The sequence below is a fragment of the Polypterus senegalus genome, chromosome 16 (assembly GCF_016835505.1).
Source record: "Polypterus senegalus isolate Bchr_013 chromosome 16, ASM1683550v1, whole genome shotgun sequence".
NCBI lineage: Eukaryota > Metazoa > Chordata > Cladistia > Polypteriformes > Polypteridae > Polypterus > Polypterus senegalus.
The window spans coordinates 30378771-30392790 of NC_053169.1; the positions used below are offsets into that span (position 1 = coordinate 30378771).

General features: G+C 37.7%; 1 protein-coding gene across 1 annotated transcript in view; it reads right to left on the minus strand.

Moving 5' to 3' along the window:
- The window catches only part of fh (fumarate hydratase), a 60609-nt gene that overhangs the window by 29917 nt on the left and 16672 nt on the right, over nt 1–14020 (minus strand). Inside the window, exons 4-7 of the mRNA XM_039738025.1 lie at nt 12175–12351; nt 11234–11416; nt 10806–10971; nt 10463–10666 (exon numbers count right to left, since the gene is read on the minus strand). Of these exons, the coding sequence (XP_039593959.1) occupies nt 10463–10666; nt 10806–10971; nt 11234–11416; nt 12175–12351 (730 nt within the window). The remainder of the gene's footprint in view (nt 1–10462; nt 10667–10805; nt 10972–11233; nt 11417–12174; nt 12352–14020) is intronic.

Here is a 14020-nt window from a genome sequence, read left to right on the forward strand (position 1 = left end):
TTGTTAACGTGGCTTAAAACACAGTAAAACAGAATAGAAAATTTTGATGTTAATGTAAACTAAGAAGCTTTCCATATCTTGATAAACTGAAAAATATACAGAGAATCAATTTTCTCTAAAATGAAATGGCTGTGGCTTTTCAAAAGTAAATAAAAATAATTTGGAAAAAATAGGCCATGATTTTGAAATTGAAATTACACGTATACTGTATCATAATTAGTGTCTGATTATTGTTACAACCCTGTGTTGCATCAAATAACAGCTGGCTGTGACTGCACACTTAAGCAGGTGTACTGATATTAATATTTATTTTCATAGTGCTCTCTCACACCATATGAGTATAAAAAAATGAAGCTTTTTTTTTTTTTTGCATAAACCGCGTACACAAGACTAATGGTGAAAGTGTATACATCTAGTTGGATTGTTTTGCATAAAGGAAATTCTACAGCTCTAGATTTAGGTTTGGGATGGACGATTTCTGTGTGTAGATTATGTGCTCTCTCTGTGTTAGAACAGGTTTTCCACCACAATACAGTGGAATACTGTTACTAAATCAAGTCAGAGAGAGTACAAGACTGCATTTTTGTGTGCTATGTGATAAATGAGCATCATTTAAAAGATGTCTACTGTTTTGCACCTATTGCTTTCTCATTAGATTCTGGCCCTTTTCAGGCATTAACTAGATAACTATAGTACCATACCATTTTCTACACTAGCTTAATCCAGAGCAAGGTCGTGGGGGGCTGCAATAATCCTCGGGACAGGGCTCTCCAGTCCATCACTGCAAATAGATAACTGTAGTATGCCAGAAAAAGACAGATGAGGTAAAATAAATGTATCTGTAAAAAATGACACAGTCTAACGACATACACTGATATTATATTGTAATCAAGAAATTAGTTCCAACTTTTGTTTCTTCTGGGTTCACTTCCCGGGTCCTCCCTGCGTGGAGTTTGCATGGTCTCCCCGTGTCTGTGTGGGTTTCCTCCGGGTGCTCTGGTTTCCTCCCACAGTCCAAAGACATGCAGGTTAGGTGCACTGGCGATCCTAAATTGTCCCTAGTGTGTGCTTGGTGTGAGGGTGTGTATGCCCTGCAGTTGGCTGGCACCCTGCACAGGGTTTGTTTCCTGCCTTGCGCCCTGTGTTGGCTGGGATTACTCCAGCAGATCCCCGTGACCCTGTAGTTAGGATATAGCGGGTTGGATAATGGATGGATGGATAAGTTTATTACTGATATAGTGAACTTGTCACAGTGATCTGCACCTGTACTCACTGAAGAGCACTATATAAAAATAAACAAGACTGAATCATAAAAACTATTTCAAAGATTCCATATAAGCATACATTCGTATTAAACCAAGGAATTACACAATTACTGAAAATCATTGTTCGAGAAGAGCAAAGTGCTAATGGTTCACAATTTAAGGAACCTAGGATTATTACCCAGCTCATTGTCTGCACATTGGTCTTCTACACAAAGTTTGGCTTTCTCTCACACACTAGAGGAGCCCATCAAAAATTATGTTACCGGGCCGTCTCAGAACTGGCCATCTGTGTATGTAAATATATGCCCTAAATTAGCTGCCTTTTATCAGCTGGCAATGGGATGTTAAGAAACAGAACAGAACATAAATTGTAATTGTGTGAATTTCCCCTTGGGATTAATAAAGTATCTATCTATGTATCTAATGTATTAATTTGCTTAATCTATTTCAAGGTCATGTAGGTCGACGTAACTGGGTAGAAAACAGACACCAAACCCATAATTGGTTGCCATTCCAGCATCTTTCCCTAACAGTAAATAGATGAATGCAAATTATTCTCTAAAACTAACTTTAAGATGTCAAGGACCAAAGGTTAGATGCCACTACATGCATGTACTTCCCTTTTATGCTTTACTACAGTTAATTATTTTTGTCAAATATCATCTGTTACAAGATTACAACCACTTTCTTTCCCCCTAGTATGAAGGCAATAAATGTGGTGGTCCTACAAACAAATAATGTATGGCACAAGAACATTTGCTACTTTGGAAAAAGCTGCACAAATGGTTTATGAGGGTACAAAAAGGCAAAAATATACATAACTGGGCCAATCAAAATCACTTATTGTTGAGTTGAGTCATAGTGAATCCAAATGATACTAGAAATTTTAGTTCTCTTTTCTTGAGTACTTTAGAATATATTGCAAAAGTGGAAAAACTTTAAAATATGTGGCCCCTGACAGTGATTCATTTCCTTAAAGAATCCAGGAGTGGTACCAAATAAAAAGCGCACTTGTATACATAATTAATAAACAATGAACTAAAACCACTCACGTGGTATTAAAAACAACTTAATGCAATATATTGCATCAAGTATTACATTTTAAGCATATTATGTGAACAATACATATTTAAAGAAAATAGCAATCTGCTGGCTAGGCTTTTGCAAGACTGACACATTGAAAATGAATACCAAAACAAAAATCCTTTAATGCACAAAACTATCTTCAGGGAAGGTGAATCGTTAAATTGAGCACTTAACCTTTGGGTTAATTGTAATACAAAAATGAATGCCAAAAAGAGTTTCAGATATACAATTTATACATCTACCAGGCTGAGAGATGCACTCCTCAAAATCCACTGCATGGTCAGCAACCATGCCAAGCGTAATTATGTGCATTTTCTGCACTAACCTAATGAATATCTAAGGATGCTTATGTTATGTTGTTTGGAAACCTTTGAAGAATTGCTGCTATGAATGTTCTTATTTGTATGAGCTTCACCAAATCAGATTCCACGTGACGGATATTGTTACAGCAATAAAGTAATATAGTACAACAACTCACTAGTTTTGTAATTGTTGTTTTAAAATTGCTGTTTTTTTCTTTTTCTTTTTTTTTGAGGTACAAATATCATGTTGTCAATTACCACTTGCAATTTTTCATTATGGACTAAAAATTCTGAAATGTTTTTCTTTCAAGTCAAGTTTATTGTATTGTGTACACAGTATAATGAAATCCTTACTTTCATGTCTCCTCCGAACCGTTGACAAAAATACAAAAAGAAAGTAAGAATGAACACATTACAATACTCTATATCTGTGTAGCTTTCCTTTGGGTGCCCCAGCTTCCTCCCACAGTACAAAGACATGTAAGTTAGGTGGACAAGCAATACTAAATTAGCGTCTGACGTGTTTCTGTTTTTTCACCCTGTGATGGACTGGCGTTCTGTCCAGGGATTGTCTTCCCTATGACCCTGCTCCAGATATGCAAACTACACACATCATGCATACTAATACACACACACACACACACATATGATTATCTGCAATTTGTATTTGTAAATATTGTTGTAGAAGTTTGGCTGTTCAGCTACTGTCCCTGAATCTAGTCATGCAAGTGCCAATGGACCTGGATGTTTTTCCAAAAAGGTGACGTGAGAAAAGTGATGGTGCAGGACTGGCTGAAGTCTTTAATTACACTGTTTGGACACTCAGTCCTCTGTACATCATGAACAGAAACAAAGAACTGATGAATCAGGTGGTATTGTATGCAATCACATGACGAGATGCCTGTTGTCAGTGATCAAAATGGCCACAGAAAACATTATGTTGGTCTGTAAGGACAAATGGAAAATTACATTATATTAGGTTTTACTTTGTAGTAATTTTGTGCAAATTGTTATAATGATTTACATAACCCATTTTTAGGCGTGTTTGCATATAATGCAAAAAAGCACCACTGAGATCACCATGTCTGTCTGTCTCCAGGAAAAAAAACTCAGCTCCTATTGGACCGGTTTCCAGTAAAATCTGGCACTCTTATTCTTTAAAGAAATTTGTCAAGAAAGTTTACACTTCAATGAGATATCAAGAATATAATGTGGTATACAAAGTTTTCACATTTCAAGGCCTCCCAATGAAAAGCCCTGGTTAATTTGCAAACTGTCCTATAATAAAACAGACATTCTGTGCAAATTGAATTCAAATTAGTTTACCATTTCAAATTAACCTGTATTTTTTGTATATTCATATTTTCTTGTCTGACTGACACTCCCGATGGCCAAACACATCCCCAATACAACTTAGTCAACCGCTGGGAGAGGTAAGCCTAACTGTGCTAACGTTTGTAATCTGTTAATGTTTGCAGTTCAAAGTAATGTATATATTTTATTAGTAATGGGAATTGTTTACAGTTCACCTTATTTGGCAAGAAACAGAACAACTCCTCTTTTATTTATACAGTGGTGTGAATAGCTATTTGCCCCCTTCCTGCTTTCTTATTCTTTTGCATGTTCGTCACACAAAATGTTTCTGATCATCAAACAAAATTAAACCATTAGTCAAATATAACACAAGTAAACACAAAATGCAGTTTTTAAATGATGGTTTTTATTATTTAGGGAGAAAAAAAAATCCAAACCTACATGGCCCTGTGTGAAAAAGTAATTGCCCCCTGAACCTAATAACTGGTTGGGCCACCCTTAGCAGCAAACAAGCGTTTGCGATAACTAGCAATGAGTCTTTTACAGCGCTCTGGAGGAATTTTGGCCCACTCATCTTTGCAGAATTGTTGTAATTCAGCTTATTTGAGGGTTTTCTAGCATGAACCGCCTTTTTAAGTTCATGCCATAGCATCTCAATTGGATTCAGGTCAGGACTTTGACTAGGCCACTCCAAAGTCTTCATTTTGTTTTTCTTCAGCCATTCAGAGGTGGATTTGCTGGTGTGTTTTGGGTCATTGTCCTGTTGCAGCACCCAAGATCGCTTCAGCTTGAGTTGATGAACAGATGGCGGACATTCTCCTTCAAGATTTTTTGGTAGACAGTAGAATTCATGGTTCCATCTATCACAGCAAGCCTTCCAGGTCCTGAAGCAGCAAAACAACCCCAGACCATCACACTACCACCACCATATTTTACTGTTGGTATGATGTTCTTTTCTGAAATGCTGTGTTCCTTTTACGCCAGATGTAACGGGACATTTGCCTTCCAAAAAGTTCAACTTTTGTCTCATCAGTCCACAAGGTATTTTCTCAAAAGTCTTGGCAATCATTGAGATGTTTCTTAGCAAAATTGAGAGGAGCCCTAATGTTCTTTTTGCTTAACAGTGGTTTGCGTCTTGGAAATCTGCCATGCAGGCCGTTTTTGCCCAGTCTCTTTCTTATGGTGGAGTCGTGAACACTGACCTTAATTGAAGCAAGTGAGGCCTGCAGTTCTTTAGAAGTTGTCCTGGGGTCTTTTGTGACCTCTTGGATGAGTCGTCTCTGCGCTCTTGGGGTAATTTTGGTCAGCCGCCACTCCTGGGAAGGTTCACCACTGTTCCATGTTTTTGCCATTTGTGGATAATGGCTCTCACTGTGGTTCGCTGGAGTCCCAAACCTTTAGAAATGGCTTTATAACCTTTACCAGACTGATAGATCTCAATTACTTCTGTTCTCATTTGTTCCTGAATTTATTTTGGATCTTGGCATGATGTCTAGCTTTTGAGGTGCTTTTGGTCTACTTCTCTGTGTCAGGCAGCTCCTATTTAAGTGATTTCTTGATTGAAACAGGTGTGGCAGTAATCAGGCCTGGGGGTGGCTACGGAAATTGAACTCAGGTGTGATACACCACAGTTAGGTTATTTTTAACAAGGGGCAATTACTTTTTCACACAGGGCCATGTAGGTTTGGATTTTTTTCTCCCTAAATAATAAAAACCATCATTTAAAAACTGCATTTTGTGTTTACTTGTGTTATATTTGACTAATGGTTAAATGTGTTTGATGATCAGAAACATTTTGTGTGACAAACATGCAAAAGAATAAGAAATCAGGAAGGGGGCAAATAGTTTTTCACACCACTGTATATATACACTAGGGGGCTTCACTCGCCAACCCCTGTGTTTGGTTTTCCGGATACACACTTGTAAGATTTTTTTTTCTTTGAATTGTTGCTATTTCATTAGTTTCACTTTTATTTCAGAACTTCTGTAAAAACAATATTTGGAATCTTTCGTGTCCCAATATGCTAAATCTTTTAAATGAGGTCAGTGAGACTTGTGTTTAATGACTTTGTACCATAATTCAGGATAGGTTTCTCTGTTTGGAATTTCAGCACAGACAAAACGATCTTCATCATCAGCAGTTAATTTTTTTTTGCAAAGTAACCAATAAATGCATGTGAGTTAAACCCCGTTTTTGAAATTCTCTGACTTAAACTAATTTCCTTTTGATTGCGTCAATGCGATCTGTGCTATCTTTTTTTGAAACTGTAGTGACTGACGTGATAAAGTGTCACAAAAGTTCTACTTTAACAATCGTCAGCTGCGTAACCCCAAACACAACTTTCTAGCACCCACTCCAACGGATCTCGCCTCCCCCTTACCGCAACAATCAGCACCCCGCTATCAGTCTTCCGTGCTGTACTCTGCCCTCCCTCAATCGGACCTAACAGTCACTTAAAACAGAAAAGGCTTCAGCTTGGATGGGATGCTATAATACTTTCGACTGTTACTGCTTTCATATTCTGTACCTTTCTCTACATATATATCGTGCCTTGGGTCTCTTTTCTCCGCACTGCTCTTTCTTCTATGCCCAGAGCACAGGATCTTTGTGTGCCACGTGACTTTACATGACTGAATGTTTTGCTGGCTGTCCAAGCTCTTATTTGATAAGAAGGGCGTGTCTTGCAAGAATCTTATGTTCCATGTCCCCGCGAGACTGCCCTGGGACAATCTCTTGGCACCAAGTCTCATGTTTACAGTCCCTGCGAGACGCTCCGTGGCCAGTCTTTTTTGTCTCATGGTCTTTAAAATGTCTTTCAAGAACTTCCGAGAAGATCACGTATTGGCGCCTTTGCTTTTCCATTCTAGGATTTTTTTTTATATATAGAGAGATATGTTTGAAGATATCCTAGAGTTTAATTATATAGTAATGTTACTTTTTTAATCTATAAATGGGTAGCTTTTATTATATATGCAAATTAAAATAAAAGCAACCTACCAAACTTTCTTTTACGTAAAATACATCCATCTCTGAGATGATACTGGTTAGTCAGGATGTGGATTTAGACAGGGTACACAAAAAAAGTCTAAAGATACTTGCCACTTGGTGAAAGGTATCCCTCAATTAAATGTCACAAAAGAAATGGAATTTAGCCATTCATAAAATACATTCTACTGCAATATGTGTCAAAAGTGCCAATCAGTTAACAATTATTCCTTGTTCACATATATCTAATTTAAAATACACCCATGGCAAGATCCAGCCTGTGAGCAAGTCATCAAGTGCATGCAACACTAGGCCACAAATTGTGACACTATCTAAGACGTAAACTATTTTGAGCAAAAATATATGTGTAATACAACAGTAATAAAACTGTATGTGTCTCCGATACCCTTGAATTTAAAATAACTTCCAATACTGTGTCACACATGTGTGCATAGGAGGCAGCTGAAGGGCTTAGAGAGGACTGATTATACATCTGCCCCCCGTATGCTGATGCTCTTTCTAAGTTCCCTACAGGTCTTTCCCAGGAAATCCCACCAGGAGCCACCACCTCGAAGCGGGACACATCATTTCCGGTCCTGGCCCCGAGGACGATATCACTTCCGGTCCCGGGCCCGAGGACGATGTCACTTCCGCCCAACGTCCTATAAAGCCTCCTGCCTTTGCTCTGGGAGGCAGTTCTGTTTTGGACTCTGTCGTGTAAACTTGTCTACATGAATCATTTGCTTTTGTAGCCAGGAAACCGCATTAAACGGGTGGCTTCCCCAAACCTTGCCCTGCTTCGAGTCTCTTCTTGTTACAACTGTTATAGCAATATTTGGAGTAAATACCTGCAAGGATACAAGTATGCTTTAAAAAATTGGCTTTCATGTCTTGTAACTCACTATAAGGACAACTGCTTTACTGGAAGAATGCCAATCCACCATCAACCAGTGGCAAAGCAATGTTCTGTATTATTTCATACCAGCAAAATACCCGCGCTTCACAGCGGCAAAGTACAGCCTTAAAATTTTTATTAAGAAGAAAAATAAACCTTTTTAAACTGAGGGAAAATATACCAATAATTATTTGTTAAGGATCTCTTTGTATACCACGTTGTCAGTTCGGCCCTCCGGTTGTAATATGACCAAGCTGTGCGCTGAGCTTACTCTTGAGCATGCAACGTACAGTTGGCCATGTGAACAGTAATCTTGTTTCAAATCTCACAGCTTGGATTGCTGCTGTCGTAATCAGTTTGAGTTTCATGGTTTGTTTCAATTACGACAGTATTTGTAGGACTTGTTGTGTTGAAGTGACATTCGGCATCTGTCAAGCGTTGTAAGCATACAACCAGTTTCATCGATAACTTCGCATCCAGCTTTTGAGAGTTTAAACATTCATAAACATCAAAGTGTCCACTACTGAAATCATCACCTGTCAATCTAAGATGTTTAAGAGGCATTGGCGGTTGTCCAAAGGTGTAAAATATTTGGCCATTTCGGTACACTTGAAAGCGACAACCGAACAATTCACCGGCAGCCATCAACTCACATGCAGAACCATAGGTGAAGGGCTTAAGCATTTCACTCTTCTACTGCTCCTGTGTAGTATAATTATCTGCTGTACCGTCATCAGTCCACACCTTGAACCTGTCCCAGTCATTCAATACATAAGACACAATGTTCCTCCGGATATCAAAAGTGAGCCTGATATGGCCGTGCAATATGTAACACAGAGAAAGAAAAAGGCAGACAGCATCTCCAGGCATGGAAACCACTCGGTAAGTGACAGTTCTTTGATTGATGGTGATCACCTCGATAGACATGTTAATGGGGGTACAGTTGGAATGATAAAGGAAATGGGTACCTGAACAATGTAAACTAAGTCTAAAATACCTACACAATAACTATAATCATAATAAATATACAATAAAACAGCGGAGAAGCTGTGGATTAAATAAAAAGGCTGCAGTTATCAGCAGGGAGACGTGAATCCCGTGGCAAAGCAAGGAAGGGAATGAAGAGACCGGAGCAACGGATGCCCTTATATAGGCAGGCAGCCAACAACGTGGGAGGCGTTGGGATGGGGGACCCAACGCTGCCTCACATGGTGACCGAGCTGCAGGCTATGGATGTATATATGTACGTAAGTAGGATTCAGTTAGCGTTGGGAACCCGCGCACCAAATTTCTTGAAGATGGGCCCATAAGTAACAAAGACCGTTTAAAAGTTCAATATAGCAGCCGACAGTGGCGTCATACCACCGAAATAAGTACGTACATCGGTTTCGGTCAGCGTAGGGAAGCCGCCTACCAAATTTCGTGAAGATGGGGCAATAAATAAGAAAGTTCAACATGGCGGACGTTGTCAACCGTTATGACCGTTTCGCGTAGAATTTCAAAATGAAACCTGCTTAACTTTTGTAAGTAAGCTGTAAGGAATGAGCCTGCCAAATTTCAGCCTTCTACCTACGTGCGAAGTTGAACAATTAGTGATGAGTGAGTGAGTGAGTCAGTCAGTCAGTCAGTCAGTGAGGGCTTTGTCTTTTATTAGTATAGATTGAAAAATAAACTTATTTCTCTCTTCAAGAATCCATCCAGAACTTTTTCAAAACTCAATAATTGTAAAGTAAACATGCTGGGCCTGTGGTCATTTGCTACCTGCTGTTGTATTCTATGCAAAAAATATTTTAGGTGGAGATCTGTAACCATATGACTCTCTTCGTTGGGTCGGGGATGAATGCAGATTTTCACAGAGTGTCTTTGCAACATATTGCTGTACTTCCTATTTGGTTTTCACTGCACTTAGCTGTGTATTACTATTACTTTTTTATTTATAAGAAAGACAGGTTGCATCAGAAGATGAATGCTATTGCTGTGAACACAGTGGTGTGCTTTAGTGGAACAAGCTATATAAAAAATCCTGTCAATAAGGAAAACAAAAAGGAAAATCTAGGAATATGCACAGCATGCTGGGGTCATACTTTGGTCAGCAATCACTCTTAAACCTGAGATAGAATAAACATTTGCATAAAACTTATTTGGTGGTGGATAGCACTGCCAGAGGTTGCATTTTGATCTAGCTCATTAATGTTTATATATGGATCCTCTTTGAATGGCATACTAATGGTAGCATTAGATGTGAAGGTAACAACTCACTTGAAAAAACCATTAAGTTTGTAGTTATTACAAAGCATACCTTGGGGTATCTGGGGAAAAATCCCACCAAGACATGAATATGGAAACTGCACACTGGCTGGGCTGAGATTTGGATCCACCTTCCTGAAGCAATGAGGCAGCAGCACTACCCACTACACCACACTGTCACTCATGAATAAAGTACTATATATAATAATCTGCTGTTAAAGGCAGAAAATACAACAGAGACCAGAAACCTAGGTAAAAATCACCCATCTAAAGGTCCAGCACATTACTGTTGTCTTATTAAGAAAGTATGCTTACAGTAAAAAATGTCAATTATTCTATATTACTGAAACCTTAGTATCAGGTTTACCTGGCATAATGCTACTTCCAGGTTCATTTTCAGGAAGGATGAGCTCTCCCAAACCACTCCGAGGTCCAGAACCAAGGAATCTAATATCATTGGCAATCTTCATTAGGCTGCATGCAACTGTATTCATTGAACCACTCAGTTCCACTAAAGCATCATGAGAAGCTAGAGCTTCAAATTTATTTGCAGCAGTCACAAATGGTAACCCTGAAAAAAATAAAATAACAAGTACTGTAGACCGAGTAATCAAACTGTAATCTTCAGTGCATTTTGACATTAATGTAGTTTAATAAATTGTTCCAAAAATCAAAATGATTTAAAACAAAAGGAAGACGGCAGGCATTACCTGTAAGCTGGGCAACTCTAGCAGCTACTTTCTCTGCAAATCCAATGCGGGTGTTGAGGCCAGTACCAACTGCAGTACCCCCAGCTGCAAGTTCATATATTCTTGGCATGGAAGATTTTACTCTCTCTATGCTGTATTTAACTTGTTGCACATATCCACTAAACTCCTATTGGGGGAAAAAAAAATTACAAAAAATGCTAAATGCACACAATTATATACTCATTTTAGTTGACCCTTACATTACTTGTATCTACAAGACCTTCTTTTTAATTTAGTACGACAAAATTCATATAAGGCTTAACATATGATAAAAGTTAAAAATAAAACTCTTAGGCAACATGTCCATTTGGGACTGTTTCAAGATAATTAAAAAAATGATTCCTGCTAATTTCTACAGTGTTTTTTTTTTTGCCTAAACCATACTATACCTGTCCCAAAGAGAGAGGAACGGCATCCTGAGTATGAGTGCGTCCAATCTTAATGATATCTTTAAACTCTTTAGCTTTCGCCTCAAGCGCATCATGAAGCTTCTGTAACCCAGGCAACAGGATGTCATGAACCTCTTTGGCAGCAGCAATGTGCATTGCCGTGGGGAAAGTGTCATTAGAGCTCTATAGTGGAAGAAGAAAAAAAAAATGAAAAGAAGAAAAAGTGTGATGGCTCAAAACTAGTATGAAAAATGGAAATAGGATAGCGGTGATATATGATATTACTAATATTACAGGTGCATACTCTTGGCTGCCTAGGCACTTAACTATAACTCATTTAGCCTCAGTAGTGTAAAGTAAAAACAAAAAGTAGAACAAGTCCCCAGATTTCTGTGTTTAGTAAAAGAGGGTAAAGGCAGCACAGCAAAGCAAGCAATCGACCTTACAGTTTTGCCTAACATGAAATGAAAACTTATGCAAATGGAATACAAGACAAAAATTTATTAGAATAAATTAAAACAAATTCAGATGGGTTCTTATTCCTTTCTCTTGCATATTCAATGCAGAAAGAACAAAAAATGAGTGACAGTCACAAAAGTAATTTATATTTCAGATATAGGTAAAAGATCAGTACCATTGTGTTTCTGAATCATGTAAATAAATAAATGCTGCAACATTTGTTCTAGTGGTGGCATGAAATATTTTATGTTCTCCTTAGTTTTAACTGTGCATTATGCTGTGAAGATTTACACATTTATTTTTCATTGCTTATTTTTATGTCCGTATTTAGCATATACCAGTTTAATTGTGCTAAATCCTTAAAGAATGCACTTTTTCTACCCCATAATATAACCATCACCAAACAAGATACAGTACTATGAAAATAAAATAAGTTATAGTGACGCATTCTGGGAGACAGGATTTGTAACATATTTTAGTACCTGACTTTTGTTCACATGGTCATTGGGGTGTACTGGATCTTTGCTGCCAAGTTTACCTCCCAAAATCTCAATTGCTCTATTGCTGATAACTTCATTCACATTCATGTTAGACTGGGTTCCTGATCCTGTCTGCCACACGACCAAAGGAAAATGATCATCTAGTTTACCCGCAATGATCTAAAAAGAAAAAAAAAAGTGAAAGATCACTTAAAAAACAAAACAAAGCTGTCTTCAGGAAATCGTGATGGGAATATGTACAATTGACAGGCATTTGCAAATGAATTCAGAAAAATTTGGACTTTAGACAACTTTGTGAAAGTTACGAAAAGTATAGTTACAGATACAGTAACTATCAATGATGTTAAATTCTTTTGTATTCAATTAAAGCCATTTGGCAAACAAAATTGTACCACAAAACAGACTGAAAACTATTAATAATAACTTGTTTCACACAGATTGAGCTTTCATTTTTCACTAAGGCTAATTTATTCACATTAGAATTGTTGGGTGTATATCCATTCCTGGCATCACTGTTTACACAATTTACAGTTGCCAATTAGTCTAACATGTATGTTTCTAGAACGTGGCAGAAAAAAAAAACTAATTAAAAAAAAACAAAAAACAAAGCAACACAAATGAAGACAATGCAAACCCCCCCACTCCCAACACACACACACACACACACACAAAACCCAAACAAAGATTCAAACTCTGTAAAACACGGAGCTGTAAAAAAGCATACTCATAACTAATGGCTGAGGCAATGTGTTGATCTTCCTTAAATTATCTTTATGGTACCGTCCATGATATAACTATAGACTAGACTTAAACAAATGGCTTTTAAATATATTTTTGCAAAAGACAACACAAATCATAAATCTACACAGAGATTATGATAGGCAAGTCTGAAAAGGGCAGAAAACATTTGCCTTAATTGGGTTCAGAAAAGGCAAATTACACTCTTTTTCACTTCAGGATTTTATAACATGACTTGTCGTCCCCCGTGGCTCTGCCTGTGCAGTAGTGAAACAGGACAGTGAGGAGGGCCCTACATGGCTCCCCACTCCTGACGTCATGCTTCTGTCTCGGATTAGCACAAATATATAGCTCCTGCAAGCGAACTATGATTCGTAGAACGACAGAAGTTGCAAAATCAACTGGAATGTTCAAGCAAATTATAGGAAAAAACTCAATCTAAATCTATTAAGTAGATCTCTCGCTCGCTCACTAAATGGAGGTAGCTGGCGCGTGAGTGAGGAAGGCCCCGGCCTACTTTCCTTGGCCCACTGCATGTCTCTCGGATTTGCGCAAATAAATGAACTATGATACTTAGTGCAGAGAAGTCACATAATCAACAGGAGTGTTCAAGCAAATTAAAGAAAAAAACCCTGATCTAAATCCGTTAAGTAGTTCTCTTGTGAAAAGCGGACAGACATACAGACAGACGTTGGATTTTACATATATAGAGATTTATCACTGTGAGAAAAGTACAATAAATATTAATTCATTTAAACTAAACTTTTTCAGCTTAGAAAATGAAAAAGGTCTTTTTTCTTTAACAATAAATTATTATTAAATGTTAATTACGTCTGAATTTTCAACTCTTTCTCAACAACGCAGAAACAATGGAATGATGTTTAAAGATTTAATGAAATGGAGACTTTATATATAAAGTTTATTGCAGAAACAATGGAATGATGTTTAAAGATTTAAAGAAATGGAGACTTTATGTATAAAGTTTATTGTTTTTTAGTTAATCTCAGTCTACAATATTTTCATTATAAAAGATCAGAATGAAGCTTATACAACTACAAACGTATTCCAGTAATCTGCTGGGTGGCATAGT